Below are 25718 nucleotides of genomic sequence, written 5' to 3' on the forward strand. Positions count from 1 at the left end.
CACATACTGTTTGCCTACTGAAGCTAGGAAAAGATCCAGTATTGCGATGCACAAGTTTCTGCGTTTTTTGTCTTCCCACAGTACAGCACTTATTGCTAGACATGTGCAGACTGGAATATTTTGTTTCGTTTTTTCGTTTTCGTTGGGAAAATAAATTTATTTAGTTACTCTTGAAAATCGTTTTGATTTACTTAGTTTTTCGTTGGGGAATAGCTTTCGTCCGAAAATCCAATAATACTTGGTTTCTGTCGAATGATCAAAAGAATATTCGCCGGAAGGTCGAATCTTTGTTGGTTTCTGGCTAATGGTCAAAAAATATTTGACGGAACGTCGAATCTTTACGTCGAATCGTACATTTCCGTTCGAATATTCCGCCTACAAGAATTCTAATGTTGTATGACTAGTAATAATGTCGAATCTATTTTCTCATGAATCGAAATTTATTCTCTGTAATGTCGAATCTATTATTTCTATAGTGTCGAATCTTTTCTCTATGATGTCGAATCTTTTCTCTATAATGTCGAATCTTTTCTCTATGATGTCGAATCTTTTCTCTATAATGTCGAATCTTTTCTCTATAATGTCGAATCTTTTCTCTATAATGTCGAATCTTTTCTCTATAATGTCGAATCTATTATTTCTATAGTGTCGAATCTTTTCCCTATAATGTCGAATCTCTCTATATCGAATTTTTACCGCAACGAAAACGAAAATAAAGCATTTTTTTATGTCGGATCTTTCGGTTTTCGTTTCTTGCACTTTCGTTATCGTTTGTTAAAACGATAACGAGAAAAACCAGATTTTCGGACGAAAATGCATTCTAACGAAAAAGAATGCACACGTCTACTTATTGCATGAATAGCCAATTGGCAGATCTGAGCTCCGTGTTGGGTCAGAGCTTACACTGTTGATTTGCAGATGGCCCCAGAAAGCAAGGGGAGGACATGGAAGGCACGTATGTGCTCCTTACTCTTAAGGCCAACCTGTTAATTTGCAAAGTACAGTTATGCTTTAAAGGCATTACCAACCATATAACCTTGGACAATGGTGTACCCTGTGTATCTATCTGCATGAGGGGGGGGGGTCCATCAACATAAGACCTACTACAAGGGTTTCCTAATCATTGGTTTACCCATTTAATACTGCTGATCAGTCAATTCTGGAATATCCAATACTTTTTAGAGGTTTCAAAACGCCACAACTTAAGTCCAAGGATAGAGGTAAATGTCACCATGGCGTTGCTGTTGACTGGGAAGCTCTTCTCTTATGTCAACTCGTATAGCATCTCAGAATCCATGTTTTTTTTTTTGTGTTGCACTAGCCCGTTTTGGTGACGGTTCCAGGGTATAAACAGCGCTTATTTTACGATGTGAAGGCCCTGGCTTATGAAGGATGCTGGCTTCTCTTTTATCTATATGGTCCAACTTTCCCAGCTTGGGCAACCAATACCTTTCATACGATCGTAAGTCCGTTCAGAGTGAAGCTCCGGATGCAGAATGTGCTTAATAGCAGTGATCTTTGCTGTCCAGCTCACCCCAATCACACCAGGCCTTCCGGCACAGACCAGAATTGCCAGATGGCCAGTCCAAGATTGTTCATGAATACCTCGCCTCTGGGTGGCTTGCATGCTTTGGCTTAGAAGATGTGTTCTGAGCTGCTGTCTGGATACTCGAAGCTGTTCTGTCGTTCGCTCAGCATGATCTGTTCGGTGGCGCTGCTGCCCATCTTCTCGTTGTACCAGGTGTCGTCGCTGTGCCGCGACTTGCTGGCCCCGTTGTTGCATCCGTCGACCAGGTTGTGCTTTTCGCAGATGCTGCCGAGCCCAGCTCGGGGAGGTTGGCTGTTCGTGTTTTTGTATTCGTCTTCGATGTCTTTCCCGAGTTTCCAACGCTTCCATTTTTTCAAGAGCTCGGATTGGACCTGGGGGAGGACACAAATGACAGACTGTTAAAGCAGGCGTGCGGAATGAGGATGGCTGTTATAGTCTCCTCGCAAATCAGTCAAACTCAACATATTGGACCTAATCCAATGAATGTTTTCCTCATCTGCTAAATATTTACCCTCATCACCGTCTGACCGGTTTTTCCCATCTTGCATGCTAAATTCTGTCTCTTTCCTTTAAGATGTATGATGGCTTGTCTGCTGTGTTTCCATATACTATCCCCTCTCCTTTCACTAACTGTCATTCCATCTAGTCCGTATAATATATCAAAGGCAGAGGGGGGGGGGGGGGGGGTCACTAAGGGTTTTCTGTTTTTCATATGCTAGAGGGGAACTTCGGTCAAAAATCATGATTAAATCCCAACTGAACTTTTATAGGTAGATTCAAGTACAGATGCCTAAACTTGCGGCGGCGTAGATTAGCGTGTTTAGGCTACGCCGCCGTAAGTTAGCTAGGCAAGTACATGATTCACAATGTACTTGCCTGCTATGTTACGGCGGAGTAGCCTAAAGCGTGCGGGCGTAAGGGCGCCAAATTCAAATGTGTGTAAGGGGGGCGTGTTTTATGTTAATAAGGCTTGACCTTACGTTTTTGACGTTTTTTCTTTCTACTGCGCATGCGCCGGGCGCCTACATTTCCCAGTGTGCATTGCGGCTAAGTACCCCGCACGGGCCTATTGATTTTGACGTGGACGTAAATCGCTATTCGCGGACGACTTACGCAAAAAACGTAAAAATTTCGAATTTCGACGCGGGAACGGCGGCCATACTTAACATTACTATTCCATTAGGGCCTAGCTCTAACTTTAGGCGGCCTAGCTCTAACTTTAGGCGGCCTATCTCGAACGTAAACGGCGTAGAAGTACTGCGTCGGTCGTGGCTTACGTTCGTGAATCGGCGTATCTACTCATTTACATATTCTACGCCGACCGCAGAGGAAGCCACACCTAGCGGCCATCCGAAATATTGCAATCTAAGATAGGACGGCGCAAGCCGTCGTATCTTAGATATGTTTAAGCGTATCTCTGTTTGAGCATACACTTAAACATAAGTCGGCTTAGATTCTGAGTTAGGTCGGCTTATCTACTGATAAGCCGGCCTAACTCTTACTGTTAGTTTATATCAGCTGAACACAGTCCCAGTGCCTCAACAAAAAAGATAGATATCTAATTTTAGTTTTTTTCTTTGAAAAGCAGCCACAGCCTCAGTAGAAAAGCCTGTCCCCTAACCAGCATCCTACAGAAATGGACTGTTAGACCCAGGCCCGGACTGGCCATAGGGCATACTGGGCATATGCCCGGTGGGCCGCGACAGCCCGCAGGTCACGTCTCTGTAATGTAGGGAGGTCGGTATGGGCTGTATTGTAGAGGGGCGTCTGTATTGTGGAGGGGATCTGCACTGTAGGGAGGTCTGTGTAACATACAGGGGGTCCAGAACTGTTAGGGGGGTGTCTGTGTAACAAACTGTGGGGGCTGTGTAATGTAAAGGGGTCAAGAGGTACAAGGTGCTGGAACCCCACATCCCATCATTAACCTCCGCCACAGCGACAATTGATGGGCACAGTAAGGACGCAATTGATGTTTTATTTTTTTTTCTCGTTTTGTTTGCGCCCCCCCAAAAATGTAGTTGATCTAGTCAGTGCCTACACAGAGCTAAGGGCTCTCCTCACCCCCATGTGACAGGGTTATTGGCTGCTCAGGCACCCAGCATTGCATCATAGCAGGAAGAGAAGACGGTCACAAGCTTCCACATACTCGGAAGTATAGGGAATTTATCTAGGCTCCCTATGGGCAAATGGAGCAGCAATGGAGTAAAGATAAGGTACTTGGTTGTTAGACATCAATTTGTTTTAGTTCCAATTTTTTTTTTAACAAATTTAGACAAATTAGTTAGTTCGGAAATATCTGCATTTCCGAACTTTCAAATTTTTCCGAAATTTGAAAATTCGAAACCTCAGAAATTGGGAAATCCAAAAGAACGAAAATTAGAACAGAAACCTGAAAATTCAAAAACCCGAAAATCAGAAATAACTAATAATAACTAATAATAACCAACTATTAAATTATAGGTATTGGAATTTCCTTTCAAATTTGGCGGTTAGTGAACGTAACTACACGTAAATGTAAACGTAAATACAAAATGTATCCGAAGTTACAAATTATCCGTAATAACAAATGCTGCATCTAAACAAATGGAACGTAACGAATTAATAATAAAAATAATAATAATGTATTATTATTTAGTTTCGTTCCATTTGTTTAGATATTGGGTATTCTATTAGGTATTCTTTATTTTGGATAATTCGTAACTTCAGATAAATTCGTATTCGTTGCGTTCGCCAATAGCTAAATTTGAATGGAAATTCCAATACCTATAATTTAAAAGTTTAGTTCTTATTAGTTGGTTATTTTGAATTTACGAATTATCGAATTTTACAATTTTTTTTTAATTTAAAACTTTCGATTTTTACGAATTTCAAATTTACAAATTTCTGAAAAAAACGAATGAAACAAACTTAAACACGTTTTTTGGCAGTACACATGTCTACTAGGTGTGGTAGCAGGTGACTTGCCTTCCTTTTTCCCACATGACAATACTTGTACCCAGTGGCGTCGGGAGGGGGGGGGCTGAGGGGGGCCCGAATGGGTCCCAAAAAAGCCCCCGGGTCTCGGGCATGCACAATTCGGTTATTAGCCTCGAGTGCCACCCGATCTGATCCCGAGCACGGCCAAGCAGGTCTAGACTTCTGAAGCCTGCAGCGCCTTTGATGGACGTCCCACTTGTCCAACGGCAGGACCGCGGGACGTGTGGCATCCATCATAGACGCTGCAGGCTTCAGAAGGAGGGACTTACAAGACGGCTGCGTCACTGTGAGAAGAACCCGCTTAAGCGGGCAGCTGTCCTCTCCTGCCCTCCTGTCATGGCTCTGACTGCGACTGCCTGGAGTGAGCTGTAGACATGTGCAATTCGTTTAGTTCCAAATTATTATTTTAACAAATTCGTTAATTCCGAAATGTCCGAATTTTTTCATTTTCGAATTTCGTAAATTCGGTATTCCGTAAAATTGGAAATTTCGAGATTCCAAATTGCAAAATGCAAAAATCTAAAATTCGAAAATGGGAAATTTCGAAAATTGGATTTTCGAAAAAAGCAAAAAATAAAATAAAACAAAAAATACATTTCGGCAGTGCACATGTCTAGTGAGCTGCAGGAGGAGGTTACGTCACCTGAAGTCTGGTCAGGTAGGTCAGTGTGTGTCAGGTGGGTCAGGTAGGTAGTCCTCCCCCCCCGGTGATGGACTTGGACTTCGGGCTGAAGCCCCTGGTCTTTTTGCAACCTAGCAACGCCCCTGCTGGTACCTGAGTGACCCATTACCATCACATGGGAGGTGGGGGGCAGTCCTCGGCCCTGTGTAAGCTCTGATTTAGGAGTCAAGAGTCGGACTTACTAATGCTTTGTCCCGGGGCAATCCCTCTCTCAAAACACTTTGAAAATGTAATCCCCATAAACGTCCCCTTTTATTCTTTCTCAATGTCTTCCAATGTAGCCGGCCCAGTGACTCCCGACCTCGTATTTTTGATTTTCTCACATAATTCTGCACATTATTTGCCCTTTAACCCCCAGCCTTCAGAAAGCTTCCATTACTGTTTGGCAGCGGAGCTTTGTTTACAAACCGACATTGATTTACATGTTTGACTATAAATAACGGGAAGCAGATGTTCGGAGCAGGAAGCAGAATAGGAGGAAAGAACGATCGCAGAATGGAGAATGTCACAAGTGACAGTTATTGTAGGGAACGCAACACTTGCCAAAGTGTATATATATATATATATATATATATATATATATATATACTGTGTATGTATATACAGTATCACAAAAATGTGAGGGGTGTACTTACATTTGTGAAACATTTTCTTCTATCTTTTCATGTGACAACACTGAAGAAATGACACTTTGCTACAATGTTGTGTAGTGAGTGTACAGCTTGTATAACAGTGTAAATTTGTTATCCCCTTAAAATAACTCACACAGCCATTAATGTCTAAACTGCTGGCAACAAAAGTGAGGACACCCCTAAGTGAAAATGTCCAAATTGAGCCCAATTAGCCATTTTCCCTCCCCGGTGTCATGTGACTCGTTGGGCCTCTTTCACATTGAGGCGTGGAGCCGCGGTGACGGTATAGCCGCGCTATTTGTAGCGCCGCTATACCGTCGTATTTACCGCGATATTCGGGCGCTAGCGGTGAGGTTTTAACCCCCGCTAGCGGCCGAAAAAGGGTGGTTGCGGGCGGTATTACCGCGGTTTCCCATTGATTTCAATGGGAAGGCGCGGTATAGGAGCGGTAAACACACCGCTCCAAAGATGCGGCTAGCAGGACTTTTGGAGCGTTCCTGCTACCGCACCGCTTCGGGCTTTCACATTGAAGCCTGCAGGGCATGATTTTTCATGCAGTATAGCAGCGCTATTTTTAGCGTTGTACCGCATGAAAAACGCCTCAATGTGAAAGGGGCCTTAGAGTTACAAGGTCTCAGGTGTGAATGGGGAGCAGGTGTGGTAAATTTGGTGTTATCGCTCTCACTCTCTCATACTGGTCACTGGAAGTTCAACATGGCACCTCATGGCAAAAAAATTAATTGTTGCTCTACATAATGATGGCGAACCTTGGCACCCCAGATATTTTGGAACTTCATTTCCCATGATGCTCCACTAACTACACTGCAGAGTGCATGAGCATCATGGGAAATGTAGTTCCAAAACATCTGGGGTACCAAGGTTCGCCATCATTGGCCTAGGCTATAAGAAGATTGCCAAGACCCTGAAACTGAGCTGCAGCACAGTGGCCAAGACCATACAGCGGTTTAACAGGTTCCACTCAGAACAGACCTCGCCATGGTCGACCAAAGTAGTTGAGGTCACGTGCTCAGTGTCATATCCAGAGGTTGTCTTTGGGAAATAGACGTACGAGTGCTGCCAGCATTGCTACAGAGATTGAAGGGGTGGGGGGGTCAGCCTGTCAGTGCTCAGACCATATGCCGCACACTGCATCAAATGGGTCTACATGGCTGTCGTCCCAGAAGGAAGCCTCTTCTAAAGATGATACACAAGAAAGCCCATAGTTTGCTAAAGACAAGCAGACTAAGAACATGGATTACTGGAACCATGTCCTGTGGTCTGATGAGACCAAGATAAACTTATTAGGGTCAGATGGTGACAAGTGTGTGTCGCGACAACCAAGTGAGAAGTACAAAGACAAGTGTGTCTTGTCTACAGTGAAGCATGGTGGTGGGAGTGTCATGGTCTGGGGCTGCATGAGTGCTGCTGGCACTGGGGAGCTACAGATCATTGAGGGAACCATGAATGCCAACATGTACTGTGACATACTGAAGCAGAGCATGAACCCCTCCCTTCAGAGACTGGGCCGCAGGGCAGTATTGCAACATAACGACCCCAAACACGCCTCCAAGATATATAGGCTGTGGAAAATGCAGCAGTGTCAGTGGGAGTAAACAGTGCCCCATCATTGGGTTTAGTGGGAGGAATAGTGCCCCATTGTTGGCGTCAGCAGATGAAATAGTGCCTCAATGTTGGTGTCATTGGGAGAAATTGTGCCCCATCGTTGGTGTCATTGGGAGAAATTGTGCCCCCTCGTTGGTGTCATTGGGAGAAATTGTGCCCTATTGTTGATGTCGGGATAAAATATTGCCTCAGGGGCCAAATAGAAGAAAATAAAGGGCCGCATTCAGCCCCCGAACTGCAGTTTGGAAACCACTGGTCTAGGGCAGTGTTTCTCAACTCCAGTCATTAAGGCCAACAGGTCATGTTTTCAGGATTTCCCTCAGATGAAACGGCTGTGGTAATTACCAAGGTAACTACTGATCAGATCACCTGTGCAAAATAGTGGAAAGCCTAAAAAAACATGACCTGTTGGGGGCGCCTTGAGGACTGGAGTTGAGAGACACTGGTCTAGGGTACCGTTAAAAAGCAGTTTTAATTGGCCTCATCTCGTGCTCCCCCAGCAACTGGCACTTTCTTCTTCTCTCCGATGCGCCAGGCCCTTTGGCGCCCTCAATTTGCAACGCAAGACCGCTGGTCCTACATTGTAAGTGATGACATCACAGCTGCAACAATTGGCTGGAGCGTCGAAGAGAAGAGGCTGCAGAGGACCGGTTGCATGGAAGGAGAAGCCTGTGGGAGATAAAGAGAAGAAGGTAAGTAAATGTGCTTTTTGCTGGTTCTCTGGACAAAAATGGGCATTTATCCCCTGCAGTGCAGAAGCACCAATGCAAGGGATTTTTTTTTTTCAAATTTTTCCTTGGAATTCAGATTTTATGGCTCCATCTCCGTAAACTGCTTAGTGTTGACAAAACAAGCATGCTGCACTTTTTATGTTCATTGTTGTTCTTCTATTCTATTAGAAAATGGAATCTTACACAGGTGACAAGGAAAAATCCATCACTTACCTCTTTGTTGACAAAACAGTAGAGCACAGCTACCAGCATTCCCTGCAGAAACGAGAGAGAAAGGAGAGTCTCAACAACTGACAGATACCGTCCAGGGAAAGGGGCGGGGGATCCGCATTGCCTAAATATTATGTGGAACTTGCACTTTCTTTTTGTGGTGACCCCTCCCTAGGGTCTGTACATCCATCCATGTCCATGGGAGATATTGAGCGCCCGACTCTGGTGTGTGTGCTCCTTGGCCATCTGCCACATGTCTATGTTACCCATATGTTTATGTATTGTTCTCTATCATTTATACATGGCTAATTTAATTATTTTCTTCTACCTAGTTATAAACATTTTTGTACGGATTTTGCCTTCCCCTGATGAAGCGAAAATCGTGAAACATGTTGGGAATTTGCGACCTCCGTGTGTTTTTTAAATTGAAAAAATGTTCATCAATGACCACCATGAATTATAAATTTGATTGAACTCTGTTTTTATAGATTTTTTATGTAATAAAATTATTTTGTATTTTCTTAAGACACGTTCTTTCTCATCATTACTGTTCTACCCCTTGCACCGTAAAATATCCCCTTTTCTCTCTCGTCTCAAATTCAACATTTTCATTTGGGATTAGGTGCCTTAATTTATGGGCGATTCTATTAGTGCTTGGACAAATTATAAATTAAGGGGCAGATCCACAAAGATCTCCCCCGGCGCAGCGTATCTGAGATACGCTACGCCGCCGTAACTTACTTTTTTTGGTTTGAATCCTGAAAGAATTCGCGCCGTAAGTTACGGCGGCGTAGTGTATCTCTCGCGGTGCCTAATTCAAATCGGCGAGTAGGGGGCGTGTTTCATTTTAATGAAGCGCATCCCTGCGCCGAACGAACTGCGCATGCGCCGTCCCTAAATGACGTCGCAAGGACGTCATTGTTTTGACGTGGACATAAATTACGTCCAGCCCGATTCACGGAAGACTTCCGCAAACAAATTTTTTTTTAAAAATTATACGCGGGAACGACGGCCATACTTTGAGTACGCCACCAAACAGCAACTTTAACTATACGCCGACTAGAGACGACGTAAAAGAATGCGACGGCCGCTCGTACGTTCGTGGATCGTCGGAAATAGCTAATTTGCATACTCGACGCGGATTACGACGGGAACGCCACCTAGCGGACGCCGAAGAATTGCATCTTGGATCCAAAGGCATACGAAGACGTACGCCTGTCAGATCTAACCCAGATGCCGTCGTATCTTGGTTTGAGGATTCAAAACAAAGATACGACGCGGGAAATTTGAAAGTACGCCGGCGTATCATTAGATACTCCGGCGTACTCGCTTTGTGGATCTGCCCCTAAGATCTCAATCATATTCTCATAAAGCCCACTTTTTTTTTGGGGGGGGGGGGGGGATTATTTTTCATATTTTAACTTGCCTGAAATGAGCCGATGAAGAGGTCAAAGAAAAGTTTCACTAGTCTCAGGGTTCCCATTGCCGTCTCATCGGTGACCAGCGCAAACACCACTTCATGTATGCCCAGCAGAGGGATGAGTGTGAGCGTGGATCTTGCCAGCCTGGTAGAAGACATAGGAACATAGAGGTGAAGCTATTATACCATTTCCACTAATGTGACCCCCCCCCCCCCGCTTGCTTTCTTCTTTAAAGTGCCCATGTAGGTTTGGAGAAAAGTTGTCATAGCGGCAGCAAGGAATATCGTATTTTTTGCCCTATGAAGGTTTTCGAGATATTTAAAGGGTAATAGTAAACTTCATCCCCCATTCCAAGATTAATATAAAAAAAAAAAAAAAAGCAGATCATGTGACTTTTCCGAGCACCATTAGGTCCTTAGGCAAGGTGTAGGAATAGGCAAGTATAGACATCTTTCTTCTACAGGCTAGGTAATATAGGACTTGGAATGGGGATGGAAGCAGGTTTAAGAATAGATAGGTTTAGTCCGAACTTCCATTTTAAAGCGGTATTAAATCCAAAACCAAGGGCCAGATTCAGGTACAAATCCGGCGGCGTAACGTATCGTCTTTACGTTACAACGCCGCAAGTTTTCAGCGCAAGTGCCTGATTCATCAAGCACTTGCGTGTAAACTTACGGCGGTGTAACGTAAAGCCGTCCGGCGCAAGCCCGCCTAATTCAAATGGGGCATGTACCATTTAAATTAGGCATCTCCCGCGCCGGATGTACTACGCATGCTCCGTTTTTAAATTCCCGCCGTGCTTTGCGCAAAGTGACGTCATTTTTTTGAATGGCGACGTGCGCAACATACTTTCGTATTCCCGGACGTCTTACGCAAAAAAAATAATAATTTGAAATTCGACGCGGGAACGACGGCCATACTTGAACATGGCTGCTCTAAAGTTAAGCCATGAAAAAGCAGGCTTAACTTTGCGACGGGAAAAAACGACTTGCGACGACGTAACGCACGCGAGTACCTTCGTGGATCGCCGTAAAAGCTAATTTGCATACCCGACGCTGGAAAACGACGCAAACTCCACCCAGCGGCGGCCGAAGTATTGCAGCCTAAGATCCGAAGGCGTATGAAGCCGTAAGCCTGTCGGATCTTAGCCAAATGCCGTCGTATCTTGTTTGTGAATCACAAATTAAGATACGACGCGGCAAATTTGAAAATACGCCGGAGTATCAGTAGATACTCCGGCGTATTTCTTCTGTGAATCTGGCCCATAAAATGTATTTGTATTACAGCTTATCAATCATTAGATGTGGTGGTTGCATTCGTTTTCTTTGGCTTTTTTCCCTTTTGTTTTTCACCTGGTGATCTGGCCAGTAACACGCCTCCTATGTTGGAGTACCTCTGTTTCATCAGATTTGGTGACCCGTCAGAATTGGTAACGGAAGTGACGTTCCGGCGCCGCCATCTTGCTACACCCCTCCATAATAAAGATACTCTGAGAGGGGGGAAAGCGGACATCTTGTTACACTCACCGGAGTTTTCCATTGTACACTTCTTTTTACCAGGAAAGTGAGTTTTATATAATGAAAAAGTCCATCCGACTGGTTAGATATTGAATTTTAAATATAAGTGTAAAATGCAAAACTCCAGTGGGTGTAACGAGATGTCCGCCTTCCCCTTCTCAGATCCTCCTTACAATGGAGGAGTGCAGGGTGTACCAAGATGGCGGCAATGGAACGTCACTTCCGTTATCAATTGTGACAGGTCACACTATATATATATATATATATATATATATATATATATATATATATATATATATATATATATATATATATATATATATATATATATATATATATACTTTCTTCTTTTCAACCAATGTTATTTGGGGACAAGCAGTTAATTACTCTTATTACTTGTATTTCCTCAGTTTTTTTTTCTTTTGAGATAAAGGTTTTACAAGAATAAATATAAGCAGGCAGTGGCGGCTGGTACTTACATTTCTTGGGGTGGCGGCCCCCAGCCAGCCATCTAACCACCACCAAACCCCCCTCTCACTCAATCGCCACTACCCACCCACCCCGTCGATTGCCGCTTTGCTTGCTCATCCGTCGCCCACCAGCCCCGCACTTGCCTTCATCCCCTGAATATCTCTCCCCCCGCCGGCGGTCTCCTTCCAGCCAATGGGTTCTTAGGGCTCTCGGCCAATCGGGTCTCAGAACCCCCTTCCTAACTGGCTTGGAGGAGAAACAGGAAAACATTAGCGAATATTCATTTGCTAATGTTACAGAACTGGGTGGGCTCCGGGCGCAGTGCTCTGCGCCCCAAGCCCACCCCTTTTTTTTTTTAAACCAATTGGAGCCTGAGGCTCTAATCATGTGCTTCCAAAAAAAAACAGTTGAAATCCATACGTCCCGTGCCCTGCATGTAGATTAGGGCGCCCGTGTGCCCTGCATGAGCAGCTACCACTGTAAGCTAATCATTGTAAGGACCCTTGTCACTGCTAAATGGTTTGTCTCAACAGTGTTAACCGATGCATTTCATAGAGAGCTCGTTCTTTTGAAAAAAAAAAAACAAAAAAAAACAAGAGTTACTGGCCAGATCACCAGATGAAAATATAAGGAAGAAAGCATACAAAACAAAAACTAATGAGAGGCTCACAGTGTGCACTGGAATATGTTTCAGTACAGGAGGGGAGCCTGTACAAGTCTGAAGGGAAGCCTGAAGTTCAGCTTTAACATGACCCTTCCAAAAGTACTCCAAAACCTTTGCCTTTGGTAAAAACCAAGTATTACATGTTCCTTGCCGCCTCCTTTGCGGCAGGATGTTTTTCACTGCAGTACAGGAGCACTTTAATCACTATAGTATAAGGGCACTTTAAAGTGCTCCTGTACTGCAGTGGTTAAAGTCCTCCTGTATTGCAGTAAATAATCACAATAGTGCAGGAGCACTTTAATCACTACAGTACAGTATAATTTTAATCACTACTGTACAGCAGCACTTTAATCCCTATAATACAGGAGCACTTTAATCATTACAGTATCATTTTAATCACTACTGTACAGGAGCACTTTAATCACTACAGTACAAAGGCACTTTAAAGTGCTCCTGTACTATAGTGATTAAAGTGTTCCTGTACTGCAGCGATTAAAATAATCCTGTACTATAGTGATTAAAGTGCACTTGTACCATAGTGATTAAAAGGATACTGTGCTATAGTGACTAAAGTGCTCCTGTATTATAGGGATTAAAATGATACTGTACTGTAGTGATTGAAGTGCTCCTGTACTATAGTGATTACCGGTAATCAATATAGTACAGTATCATTTTAATCACTGCAGTACAGGAGCACTTTAATCCCTATAATACAGGAGCACTTTAATCCCTACAGTATAATTTTAATCGCTACTGTACAGGAGCACTTTAATCACTACAATACAAGGGCATTTTAAAGTTCTTCTGTACTATAGTGATTAGTGATTAAAGTGCTCCTGTACAGTAGCGATTAAAATTATACTGTAGGGATTAAAGTGCTCCTGTATTATAGGGATTAAAGTGCTCCTGTACTGCAGTGATTAAAATGATACTGTACTATATTGATTACCGGTAATCACTATAGTACAGGAGCACTTCAATCACTACAGTACAGTATCATTTTAATCCCTATAATACAGGAGCACTTTAGTCACTATAGCACAGTATCATTTTAATCACTATGGTACAAGTGCACTTTAATCACTATAGTACAGGATTATTTTAATCGCTGCAGTACAGGAGCACTTTAATCACTATAGTACAGGAGCACTTTAATCACTATAGTACAGAATCACTTTAAAGTGCCCTTGTATTGTAGTGATTTAAGTGTTCCTGTACTGCAGCGTTTAAAATGATACTGTACTATAGTGACTAAAGTGCTGCTGAATTATAGGAATTAAAATGATACTGTACTGTAGTGATTGAAGTGCTCCTGTACTATAGTGATTACCGGTAATCAGTATAATTTTAATCACTGCAGTACAGGAGCACTTTAATCCCTATAATACAGGAGCACTTTAATCACTACAGTATCATTTTAATCGCTACTGTACAGGAGCACTTTAATCACTATAGTACAGGATTATTTTAATCGCTGCAGTACAGGAGCACTTTAAAGTGCCCTTGTACTGTAGTGATTAAAGTGCTCCTGTACTGCAGCGATTAAAATAATCCTGTACTATATTGATTCCTGCTAATCACTATAGTACAGGAGCACTTCAATCACTACAGTACAGTATCATTTTAATTCCTATAATTCAGGAGCACTTTCGTCACTATAGTACAGTATCATTTTAATCGCTGCAGTACAGGAACACTTTAATCACTACAGTACAAGGGCACTTTAATCACTATAGTACAGAAGCACTTTAAAGTGCCCTTGTACTATAGTGATTAAAGTGCTTCTGAATTATAGGAATTAAAATGATACTGTACTGCAGTGATTGAAGTGCTCCTGTACTATAGTGATTACCGGTAATCAATATAGTACAGTATCATTTTAATCACTGCAGTACAGGAGCACTTTAATCACTATAATACAGGAGCACTTTAATCACTATAGTACAGGAGCACTTTAATCACTATAATACAGGAGCACTTTAAACCCTATAGTACAGGAGCACTTTAATTACTACAGTACAAGAGCACTTTAAAGGGTCACTAAAGGAAAAAAATTTTTTAGCTGAAATGACTGTTTACAGGGCATAGAGACATAATAGTTAACTGATTCCTTTTAAAAATGATTAAAAATAGATAAAAAAACAATCATATAATGTGCCTGCAGTGTAGTTTCGTTTTTGCTGTTGTTTCCTGGTTCTCTGATGTACAGAGAGCCACTAGAGGGCAGTCAGCCAATAGAGAGCAGTGATACTTTGTCTAAAACTCCTCAGCACCAATCCAGTTTCGTTTTACACACAGTAATCACACCTCCTTGATTTAGTGACCACCGTGAGAAATCTCCCAGTACTGTGGTTATCAGGAAACAGGCAACCAGGAAGTGTCCAAAACAGAGAGGATTTACAGCAACATCAAAGCAAAAACGAACAATGAGGACATGAAACCAGGACTGCAGCAAGGTAAAGGAAGCTATTTAGCTAAAAAAAAAAATTCCTTTAGTGTCCCTTTAATCCCTATAATACAGGATCATTTTAATCCCTACATTACAGGAGCACTTTAATCACTATAATACAGGAGCACTTTAATCACTATAATACAGGAGCACTTTAATCACTATAATACAGGAGCACTTTAATCACTATAATACAGGAGCACTTTAATCACTATAATGCAGGAGCACTTTAATCACTATAATACAGGAGCACTTTAATCACTATAATACAGGAGCACTTTAATCACTATAATGCAGGAGCACTTTAATCACTATAATACAGGAGCACTTTAATCGCTATAATGCAGGAGCACTTTAACTGGCAAACCACAGTCTGCCCTATGCAGCATCTGTGCTGTCCATGCGACTTGTGCCGCCATTTTGCGGGTGTCACACATCTCTCACCTGAGTTTATAGTCTGTGTACCTCATCTGATGAGCTCGCATCTTCGACAACAGAATCTGAATTATCCTCATGAATATTAAAAAGTTGATCTACAAAGTACAAGAAAAAGAAAAGCTCCATTGTCATGGAAATCTAAACATTTGGAGTTCTTCTACTTTTACAAGAGATGGTCTCATGGCAAAACAATCCGGAGAGTGAGAACGCAGCTGCTGCATCCCCCACGGATCTTCTTGCAAAAAAAAAAAAAAAAAAAATCAAATTTTCCAACTATTAAAGTATAAAGCTAAAAGGCAAACCATTGTCATTGTGACCATGAAGAAGAAGAAATCTCACTAACAAAGACCTGGATAGCAGTTATTCTCCTTGTGCAGGGTGACTGGTCTCGTCTCCGCCCCCTCTTGTTTTCTGCAGGCAGCCTATAGGGGGTGGAGCCTGCTCTGTCCCTCCCACATCTCTGTTCTCTGCGCAGACTCTGTACAGCACAGTGATTATGTCACCGCTACTTTTACAGGTTGATATCTGGGTTTTGCAAAGGCATTTGATGCACACAAAGTAGATTTTATATCCCTTTTGGCTATTTGGTAATATATTAAAATAAAACAATTTTGTGCTCGGAGTTCAGCTTTAAGGGCCGGTTCACACCAGAACATGGTGCAGAAAGCCCCCGTTTCATGTACCTTTCCCGCACCCAGTGGCGGCTGGTGCTTAAAATTTTTGGGGGGCGCAAACAAGCTGAAAAAAATCATCAAACGCAGCCTGTGTACCCATCAATTGCTGCCAGTGTGCCCAATCAATTGCCGCCAGTGTGCGCACCCCCCCCCCCCCCCGGCACTTACCTGTCTTCTCCTGTCCTCTTCCCGTCATCTCAGTTATGATTGGACGCCGCGTCCAATCACAGCGCCTGTCGCGTCAGCCAATCAGGTGACCGGTAATCAGACCCAAGCACCTGATTGGCTGAGAGGCGGGTCTGTGTTGGGTAAGCGATTTATTCGCTTCTCTTACACACAACACTGTGTAAACAGCGAACGCACAGCATTGTGCCCATTGTTTACCAATTAGGATGCCTATTGGAGCCCACGGCTCTAATTAGGATGCCTATTGGAGCCCACGGCTCTAATTAGGATGCCTGTTGGAGCCCACGGCTCTAATTAGGATGCCTGTTGGAGCCCACGGCTCTAATTAGGATGCCTATTGGAGCCCACGGCTCTAATTAGGATGCCTATTGGAGCCCACGGCTCTAATTAGGATGCCCATTAGAGCCCACGGCTCTAATTAGGATGCCCATTAGAGCCCACGGCTCTAATTAGGATGCCCATTAGAGCCCACGGCTCTAATTAGGATGCCCATTAGAGCCCACGGCTCTAATTAGGATGCCCATTAGAGCCCACGGCTCTAATTAGGATGCCTATTAGAGCCCACGGCTCTAATTAGGATGCCTATTAGAGCCCACGGCTCTAATTAGGATGCCTATTAGAGCCCACGGCTCTAATCAGGCACTTCCAAAAACACCCCCGCCGCTGTAATTCAGATGCCCGGAGCCCAACAAGGGGCTGGACACCTGAATAGGGGGGCGGGCGGCAGCGGCGACAATAGATCTCCCAGCATCGATAGACCTCTCTCTCAACAACAGTAGATCTCTTTCAGCAACAATAGATTCCCCTCCAGCAACAACAGTTCTCCCAGCAGCCAGCATCAACAGGGCCCCAGCACCCCTTGCCATTACATACATTCAGTATGTGTGTACACACCAGGTACATATCAAAGAGGTACCTCTTTGATATGTACATGGTATGTACACACATACATCTTTTCAGAATTATAATACTATCATTCTGTTTGCAGGCCCTTTCTGCCTTTTCTCTCATTTCACCTTTTTCCCCCCTCCCCTGTCTGGTCCAATCCATCGCTGGCCCCACCCCTAGGGGGTGACCCCCTGTCGTGTTGAGCAGAGCCCCCCCCCCCCCCCCCCGGCGTGGACGCCTGCTTGCGATACCGGAGATTTGGACTGTCCCTGGATGGGCTGTCGGATATTGCTGTCCAGCATAGAGCATAACACTGAGACATTTCTTACATCTGTACTAAGGTAAACAATAAACTTTATTATCTCTTTCTTGTTTTACATATATACTACTTTGCCGTTTCACCTATTTCATCCATTGCTCCCCCTATTCAAAGGTTTTTCTATATGGATGTAATAGCGGATGTTTTTAAAGGTGTATTTTGTATATTTTTTATTAATAAAATTAATGTTATGAGATGTTTAATTTGTATGTGTTCCCTTCCAGTCGCAATAAATCCTCTGAAGAAGACCTGCAAGGTTGAAACGTTAAGATCAGTCTATACTGCAAATGCAAATTGTTGGCCGTATAGATGCATAATTGTGTACTGTATATACATCATATGTAAATTTTGTCTGTGCGCCATGCCACAACTTATGTTCTATTTTGCAACCTACCCTTGCCCCACCATTGATTTATGAATTCTATAACATGTGAATAAATACTATATTTTTTACTACATTGTATTATATTTCTTCTATCTGAGCTGCCCAAAAACCCCATCTGGGAAAATCTCTCTACCATTCATACCGGGGGGGGGGGGGACAGCCATTTTCTCTCCATCATGCAAAAGCAAAAAAACATAATTACCGTTATTGCAAGAAGCACCGGTGAACGCAGGATCCACCAGTATCCCATATTGATGTTTATGGTCCAGCACCTGGGTGATAAAAAAAATAATAATAATTAAACGCCGTTGGGGCAAAGTCTGAAAAAATAATTTAAAGAAGTTTATTCTTCTAAATCTCGCTTGCTTGCTGAATCTGATGTTTCTCTGTCTGTTTACAAACTAAGATTTTAAGTGCGCCTCCAGCATAAACTTTATTTGTTCTGAATGGAGTGTAGATGGGTTAGAACCGCTTTTGGGTTCCTATTGTTTTCTGTAGCCATTGTTACCAAGACAGAATGATGGGAAATACACTATATTGCCAAAAGTATTGGGACGCCTGCCTTTACATGCACATGAACTTTAATGGCATCCCAGTCTTAGTCTGTAGGGCTCAATATTGAGTTGGCCCCGCCCTTTGCAGCTATAACAGCTTCAACTCTTCTGGGAAGGCCGTCCACAAGGTTTAGGAGTGTGTCTATGGGAATGTTTGACTATTCTTCCAGAAGTGCATTTGTGAGGTCAGGCACTTATGTTGGATGAGGTCTGGCTTGCAGTCTCCGCTCTAATTCATCCCAAAGGTGTATTGGATTAAGCAATCACATTCAAACTCAAGTCAAATAGGAGTCAGTACACACCGGCCATCATATAAAGCAGGGATATGCAATTAGCGGACCTCCAGCTGTTGCAGAACTACAAGTCCCATGAGGCATAGCAAGACTCTGACAGACACAAGCATGACATCCAGAGGCATGATGGGACTTGTAGTTTTGCAACAGCTGGAGGTCCGCTAATTGCATATCCCTGATATAAAGTGTCTCTGATTAACCCTAAATGGAGTTCAGCTGTTCTAGTAGGTCTTTCCTGACATTTTCTTGGTCACATCCAACAGCAAAAGCCATGACCCACAGAGATCTTCCAAAGCATCAGAGGGATCTCATTGTTAAAAGGTATCAGTCAGGAGAAGGGAACAAAATAATTTCCAAGGCATTAGATATAACATGAAACACAGTGAAGACCGTCATCATCAAGTGGAGAAAATATGACACAACAGTGACATCACCAAGAACTGGACGTCCCTCCAAAATTGATGAAAAGACGAGAAGAAAACTGGTCAGGGAGGCGGCCAAGAGGCCTACAGCACCATTAAAGGAGCTGCAGGAATATCTGGCAAGTACTGGTTGTGTGGTACATGTGACAACAATCTCCCGTATTCTTCATCTGTCTGGGCTATGGGGCAGAGTGGCAAGATGAAGCCTTTTCTTACCAAAAAAAAACATCCAAGCCTGGCTAAATTTTGCAAAAACACATCTGAAGTCTCCCAAAATCATGTGGGAAAAATGTGTTCTGGTCTGAGGAAACCAAAGTTGAACTTTATGGCCATAATTCCAAAAGATATGTTTGGTGCAAAAACAACACTGCACAACACCAAAAGATGACCATACCCACTGTAAAGCATGGTGGTGGCAGAATCGTGCTTTGGGGTCTGTTTTTCTTCAGCTGAAACAGGGGCCTTAGTCAAGATAGAGGGAATTATAAACAGTTCCAAATACCAGTCAATATTGGCACAAAACCTTCAGGCTTCTGCTAGAAAGCTGATCATGAAGAGAAACTTCATCTTTCAGCATGACAACGACTCAAAACATACATCCAAATCACCAAAGGAATGGCTTCGCCAGAAGAAGATTCAAGTTTTGGAATGGCCCAGCCAGGGCCCAGACCGGAATCCCATTGAAAATCTGTGGGGTGATCTGAAGAGGGTTGTGCACAGGAGATGACCCCACAATCTGACAGATTTGGAGTGTTTTTGCAAAGAAGAAGAGTGGGCAAATATTGTCAGGGTGTGCCATGCTGATAGACTCATACCCAAAAAGACTGAGTGCTGTAATAAAATCAAAAGATGCTTCAACAAAGTATTAGTGTAAGGGTATGCAAACTTATGCAACCATATTTAATTATTTTTTATTTTTTTACTTCCCTCCACCTAAAAGATTTGAGTTTGTTCAACTGAGTTGTCCAGTTTATAGGTCACATTAAAAAATAGAAAAAGAGTTCTGAAATTATTTATGTTTGTCTAATTTATTTTACATCACAGAAACCTGACATTTTACCGGGGGGGGGGGGGGGGGGGGGGGGGTGTAGACTTTTTATACCCACTATAGCTCCAGAGTTGTCCTTTTATTGGTCTATAAGCAGACAAGTATAATCAGTGGCGTCACTAGGGTTGGTGTCACCCGGTGTGGTAAAACATTGTGTCACCCCCCCCCCCTCTCTGTCTAGGCTGCCCAGCACCAAGCAGGCAGCGCACAGGCACAGGGTGCACCCCAAACCAGCCCCTGTAAATGATAGTATAGGGCAGTATAGTGTTAGGGTAGTATAGAGTGGTATAGTGGCAGGTTGGTGTAGTGGGGTGGTATAGGGCAAGTTAGGGTTGCATAGGGCAGGTTGGGGTGGTATAGGGCAAGTTAGGGTGGCATAGGGCAAGTTGGGATGTCATGGGAAAGGTTGGGGTGGTACAGGGCAAGTTAGGGTGGCATTGGGCAGGTTGGGGTGGTATAGGGCAGATTGGGGTGGTATAAGGCAAGTTAGGGTGGCACAGGGCAAGTTAGGGTGGCATGGGAAAGTTTGGGGTGGTGCATGGGAAAGTTTAGGGTGGTGCATGGGAAAGTTTGGGGTGGCACAGGGTAGGCTGGGGTGGCACAGGGCAGGCTGGGGTGGTACAGGGCAGGCTGGGGTGGCACAGGGCAGGCTGGGGTGGCACAGGGCAGGCTGGGGTGGCACAGGGCAGGCTGGGCATGTCAGCTAAAAAAAAAAAATACAAAAAAAAAAAAACGGAATGGTATCACCCCTCTAGCGGGTTTCACCCGGGTGCGGACCGCACCCCCCCCTAGCAATGCCTCCGAGTATAATCTGAGTAAGTGGCGGGAAATATCAGCTCCGTCTCGGGCGGTGGAGGTTTACGGGTTTGCGAGCCGGTCTGTTGACATCTTGGCTGCGCTCCAGCGCTCCAGGAAATTGGCCGGTCTGTGCGACGGGCCTAATGAGTCTTATCATGTAGAGCGGCTCCTAGATAAACACAAGCCATTTCATACAAATTAAGCCGTGTGAGCATCACCTGTGGTCGCTTTGCTTAGTCGATGTTTTGTTAGCATTGGCTAATGTCCTGCGAGCAGAACGCCAAACCACAGCGCAAGGACGGCGGTAGAGCAACACACGCTTTGCTCTTACAGACGGCACCCGATTGTCAGAAAAAAGGGAGCTTACTACGGGGCTGTGCCGACACGGCCGGAATCTGGGTGATAACAAACCGGCTCTGAGATTCAATTATTCATTTATCTGGTGTGAATGTGTACAATATAAACATTAAGCCAGCGGCACGATTAAAGCTAAAATATAGGCAGATAGAAAAGACACATGAATGCACCTTTGTATTCCTTGATAAATAATACAATTATTACATTTTTTTCATCAAAGCAGCATAAGTACCAGAATTTAATCTGGTTAGCTGCCTCTTATGATCTCCTGTACAGCAGAGCTCAGATTGCAAGAGGAAGGGGGCAGCACTGGGAGCCAATCAGGGGAAGACTAGGCTGGGGGCAACTTTCCCCAGGCCAGTGATCACATAGGTGGGGCTGGTGGCCCTGGGTAGAAATACTCGAGAGGGGCCCACAGTCAGTAACACATGCTGGGATCAGCACCAGGACAGGCCCCATAAGGAGCATCGGGGTGCTGCCCCCCTAATCCATACGCCCAGGTACTAATCTACATGCAGGGCACCGGACACATGGATTTCAATTTTTATTTTTATTTTTTGAAGCACATGATTAGAGCCGAGGCTCTAATTGGCTTAAAAAAAGGGTGGGCTTGGGGCGCAGAGTACTGTGCCCTGAGCCCATCCAGTTGTGTGACAATAGCGTATATTCGCTATTACCTTCCCGATTCTCCTCCTGGCCAATTGGGAAGCGGGTCCTGAGATCCGATTTGGCCAGGGAGTCTCAGGATCCACTTCCTGTTCGGCTAGGAGGAGAACCCCAGGCTCTTCCCTCGGCAAACTCTCAATACCGCCGATCCCCAACTGCTGGTCAGGGGAACCGGAAGGTAAGGCCTCTGATCGCCATCTCCTGCACGAAGGGGGGCAGGACGGCATGGGACGGTGGTGCAAGTACGATTATTAAAAAAACTACTTGTGGATTGTAAAATTTTCTTGGCTTTTCATTCCAGCGTTTTTGATACATTATTACGGGAACCCACTACTAAATTTAACCACTCCAGGGATCCTAGCGCTAAAAAATAAATACATTTTAATATATATATATATATATATATATATATATATATATATATATATATATATATATATATATATAAATAAAATAATATATTATCCATATATACATACACATCACATTTTTTCTGCACAAATTATATACCCAGCCTTGGCATTGCTCTACAGCTTCCTGCCCATACTTACTGATCATTTTCATATGTATACTTGACAGCCACCCAAGGAGCCATAAATAGAACTGGGGCACCTAGAAAACAGAGAATGAAATAAAAAAAATATCATATAGATCCTATGGCCTTATCTTTTCCTTATCAAAGTGATTGACCTTTCTGATTTCCAAGATCGAAGGACATTTATTTTTGTGTTCTAGTGAAAGCAAAAAAGAGAAAATCGCCATACAAAGAAGTCACATAGGAAAGACCTATCATCCATGATAACAATACAAATAACGTTTGGTGATTTGGGATGAGGCGTTGATCATGACATCCCTAATGGAAGATCTTGGGAACTGGAATCAAGACTGTCAATGGTCAATCACGTCTCTCAAGAATCAGGGATCCTCAAACTACGGCCCTCCAGCTGTTGTAGAACTACACATCCCATGAGGCATTGTAACACACTGACATTCACAGACATGACTAGGCATGATGGGAATTGTAGTTCCTGAACAACTGGAGGGCCGTAGTTTGAAGACCCGTGCTCAAGATCCTCTGCATCGGCAGAAACCACACAGCCAATGCCAATGCATACGTCATGTGAGCGAACACTAGGTTTTTTTTTTTGTTTTGTTTATTACCATGGGGATTGATTTACTAAAACTGGAGAGTGCACAGTCTCTGTGCATGGTGTGGCCAATCAGCTTCTAACCTAAAGGGGTTGTAAACCTTCGTATTTTTTCACCTTAAAGGGTTTCTAAAGGAAATTTTTTTTTTTTAAATAACAAACATGTTATACTTACCTCCACTGTGCAGTTCGTTTTGCACGGAGTGCCCCCGATCCACGTCTTCTGGGGTCCCTCGTTGGCTGTCTCTGATCCTCCTCGCAATTAGTCACCACAGTCATGCGAGAGCTCGCATGGTGGTCACTAATTGCGGGCGCGCTCCCGTGATACAGCGAGCGGCCATTGCCGCTCACTGTATCACTCGGCCCCGCCCCTCGTCACTGGATGTGATTGACAGCAGCGCCAGACAATGGCTGCGCTGCTCTCAATCCATCCGCTCTAGCCAATCCAGGCTGAGCAGCGAAGAGCATATCGGGACCATGCACGGGACTTTCGAGGGGTCAGGCAAGTATTACGGTGGCTCGGGGGGGCGGCAACATCAGATGTTTTTTCACCTTAATGCAATAGATTGCATTAAGGTGAAAAAAAATGTTCCTTTACAACTCCTTTAATTCATCCTATGCATTAAGGTGAAAAAACACCTTGCACTGTCTAGCCCCCCTGTTTTACTTACCTGAGCCCCGATTTTCCGTGGGCGCGATCCCGTGTCACTCTTTCCACGGGTTCTCGGCTCTTCATTGGATAGACTGATAGCAGCGCATCCATTGTTTCCCGCTGCTGACAATCAAATCCAATGATGCCGGCGCCAGGAGGCGGGGCCAAGTCATACACTCGGCGTCTATGGACGCCGAGTGTATGACTCAGGAGCATGCCCACAAGGTAACCCCCTCGAGAGAGAGAGCTTCCCGGAGGGGGTTATCTAATGCGGGAGGAGCCGCGAGAACCGCCGTGGGACCCCAGAACAGGTGGATCGGAGCCACTCTGTGCAAAACAAACTGCACAGTGTCCTGTGCACCTGAGGCTACAGAGAAAGGGATGCGTGTTTGAGATTTGGGGTGCACACTCTAATGCAATAGCTGCGCACACCTCTGCATATATTAAAGCTAAACTCTGGACAAAAGAAATTGTCAAATACAAATTTACTAAAATGGAATATAAATATTCCCACAGGGGGTAAAAACTTAACTTTTTGAGCACCAAATGCTTTTGTGAGACTGTTTATACCCTTGTAAAATGTAGCAGTGACATCATCACTGTGCTGTACATGGACTATGCAGAGAGCACAGCTGTAGGAGGGGCCCAGCAGGCCCCACCCACTATAGGCTGCCTGCTGAAAGCTATAGGAGGAGGCGGAGACAAGACCAGTCATCCTGCACAAGGAGAGAGAGCAGCAGGGAGCGGTCTTAATTACAGGAAGCCAAAGTCTCGCACTGGATTACTGCACAGATCTGGAAGAAATACACGAAGCACACTGAGATTCAAGAAGAATACACATGATGAATGTATTTCTACAATATCCGTTGAACCCGGGGTACAGCGTCAAGAAGATTGTGCAACCTTCATATTTAATCTTTAAATCTGCTTTGCATTAACGGAAGGTAGTCCTTTTATGAATCCCCTCGCTGTGTGTACTCACCCCATCCAATACAGATGTACAGCATAAAGTAACTCCTTTCCGAAAACACAACCAGCACCAGAAGATTGTGCAGGTAGATCCCCTCCACCAGCAGCCAGTAGTAATTGGCAATAGTCGCATACTGCGCCAACACATAGGCGACGCGGCATCCAGTCTGCAAGATCAGGGGGGAGGCAAAAAAAAAAAAAAGGTAAGGAATATATATATATATAATAAAAAGCCCTGTCACCAAATAAAAAAATACAGATAGGAGCCCTTATACATTACAAATAGTATATGCCTACTTGCTGTGTTTTTCCTTTTTATACACAATTTTTTATTAATTTGCAATGTGAAAATTGACTAGAAAAACCCCCTCCACCCCTTGCACATTATAGCCCTCTCCTTTTCTGGGAGTGTACAATTACCGTCTGTGCTGGCCCAGCTCCTCCTCCCTTTCCCTCCCTATATTAAATTTTGTGTAGCTGCCATGGGAGGAGCGAGGGGGGAATACTATAGAGCAGGGATCTCAAAATGTTCTAAACAAAGGGCCAAGCTAACAGTCCTTCAGACTTTAGGGGGGCCGGAGTGTGGCCAGAGGAAGTAGGAAAATATCCTGACATCAGTGGGAGGAATAGTGCCCCATCATTGGTGTCAGTGGGAGGAATAGTGCCCCATCATTGCTGTCATTGGCAGGAATAGTGCCTCATTGTTGGTGTTAGTAGGAGGAATCGTGCCCCATCATTGGTGTCAGTGGCAGGAATAGTGCCCCATCATTGGTGTCAGTGGCAGGAATAGTGCCCCATCATTGGTGTTAGTGGATGGAATAGTGCCCCATCATTGGTGTTAGTGGATGGAATAGTGCCCCATCATTGGTGTCAGTGGATGGAATAGTGCCCCATTGTTGGTGTCAGTAGCAGGAATAGTGCCCCATCAGTGGGATGAATAGTGCCCCATCATTGGTGTCAGTGGATGGAATAGTGCCCCATTGTTGGTGTCAGTAG

General features: G+C 44.0%; 1 protein-coding gene across 3 annotated transcripts in view; it reads right to left on the minus strand.

Moving 5' to 3' along the window:
• Positions 1 to 1112: 1112 nt before the first annotated feature.
• Positions 1113 to 25718, minus strand: part of GCGR (glucagon receptor) — a 91169-nt gene continuing 66563 nt past the window's right edge. For all 3 annotated transcript variants that reach the window (XM_040330821.1, XM_040330824.1, XM_040330823.1), the window contains exons 8-14: positions 24736 to 24889; positions 22505 to 22565; positions 18018 to 18087; positions 15370 to 15458; positions 9830 to 9968; positions 8407 to 8448; positions 1113 to 1920 (exon numbers count right to left, since the gene is read on the minus strand). In XM_040330821.1, coding sequence (XP_040186755.1) covers positions 1636 to 1920; positions 8407 to 8448; positions 9830 to 9968; positions 15370 to 15458; positions 18018 to 18087; positions 22505 to 22565; positions 24736 to 24889 — 840 coding nt within the window. In that variant the 3' untranslated portion in view covers positions 1113 to 1635. The remainder of the gene's footprint in view (positions 1921 to 8406; positions 8449 to 9829; positions 9969 to 15369; positions 15459 to 18017; positions 18088 to 22504; positions 22566 to 24735; positions 24890 to 25718) is intronic.

The sequence above is a fragment of the Rana temporaria genome, chromosome 12 (assembly GCF_905171775.1).
Source record: "Rana temporaria chromosome 12, aRanTem1.1, whole genome shotgun sequence".
In the NCBI taxonomy this organism is placed as follows: domain Eukaryota; kingdom Metazoa; phylum Chordata; class Amphibia; order Anura; family Ranidae; genus Rana; species Rana temporaria.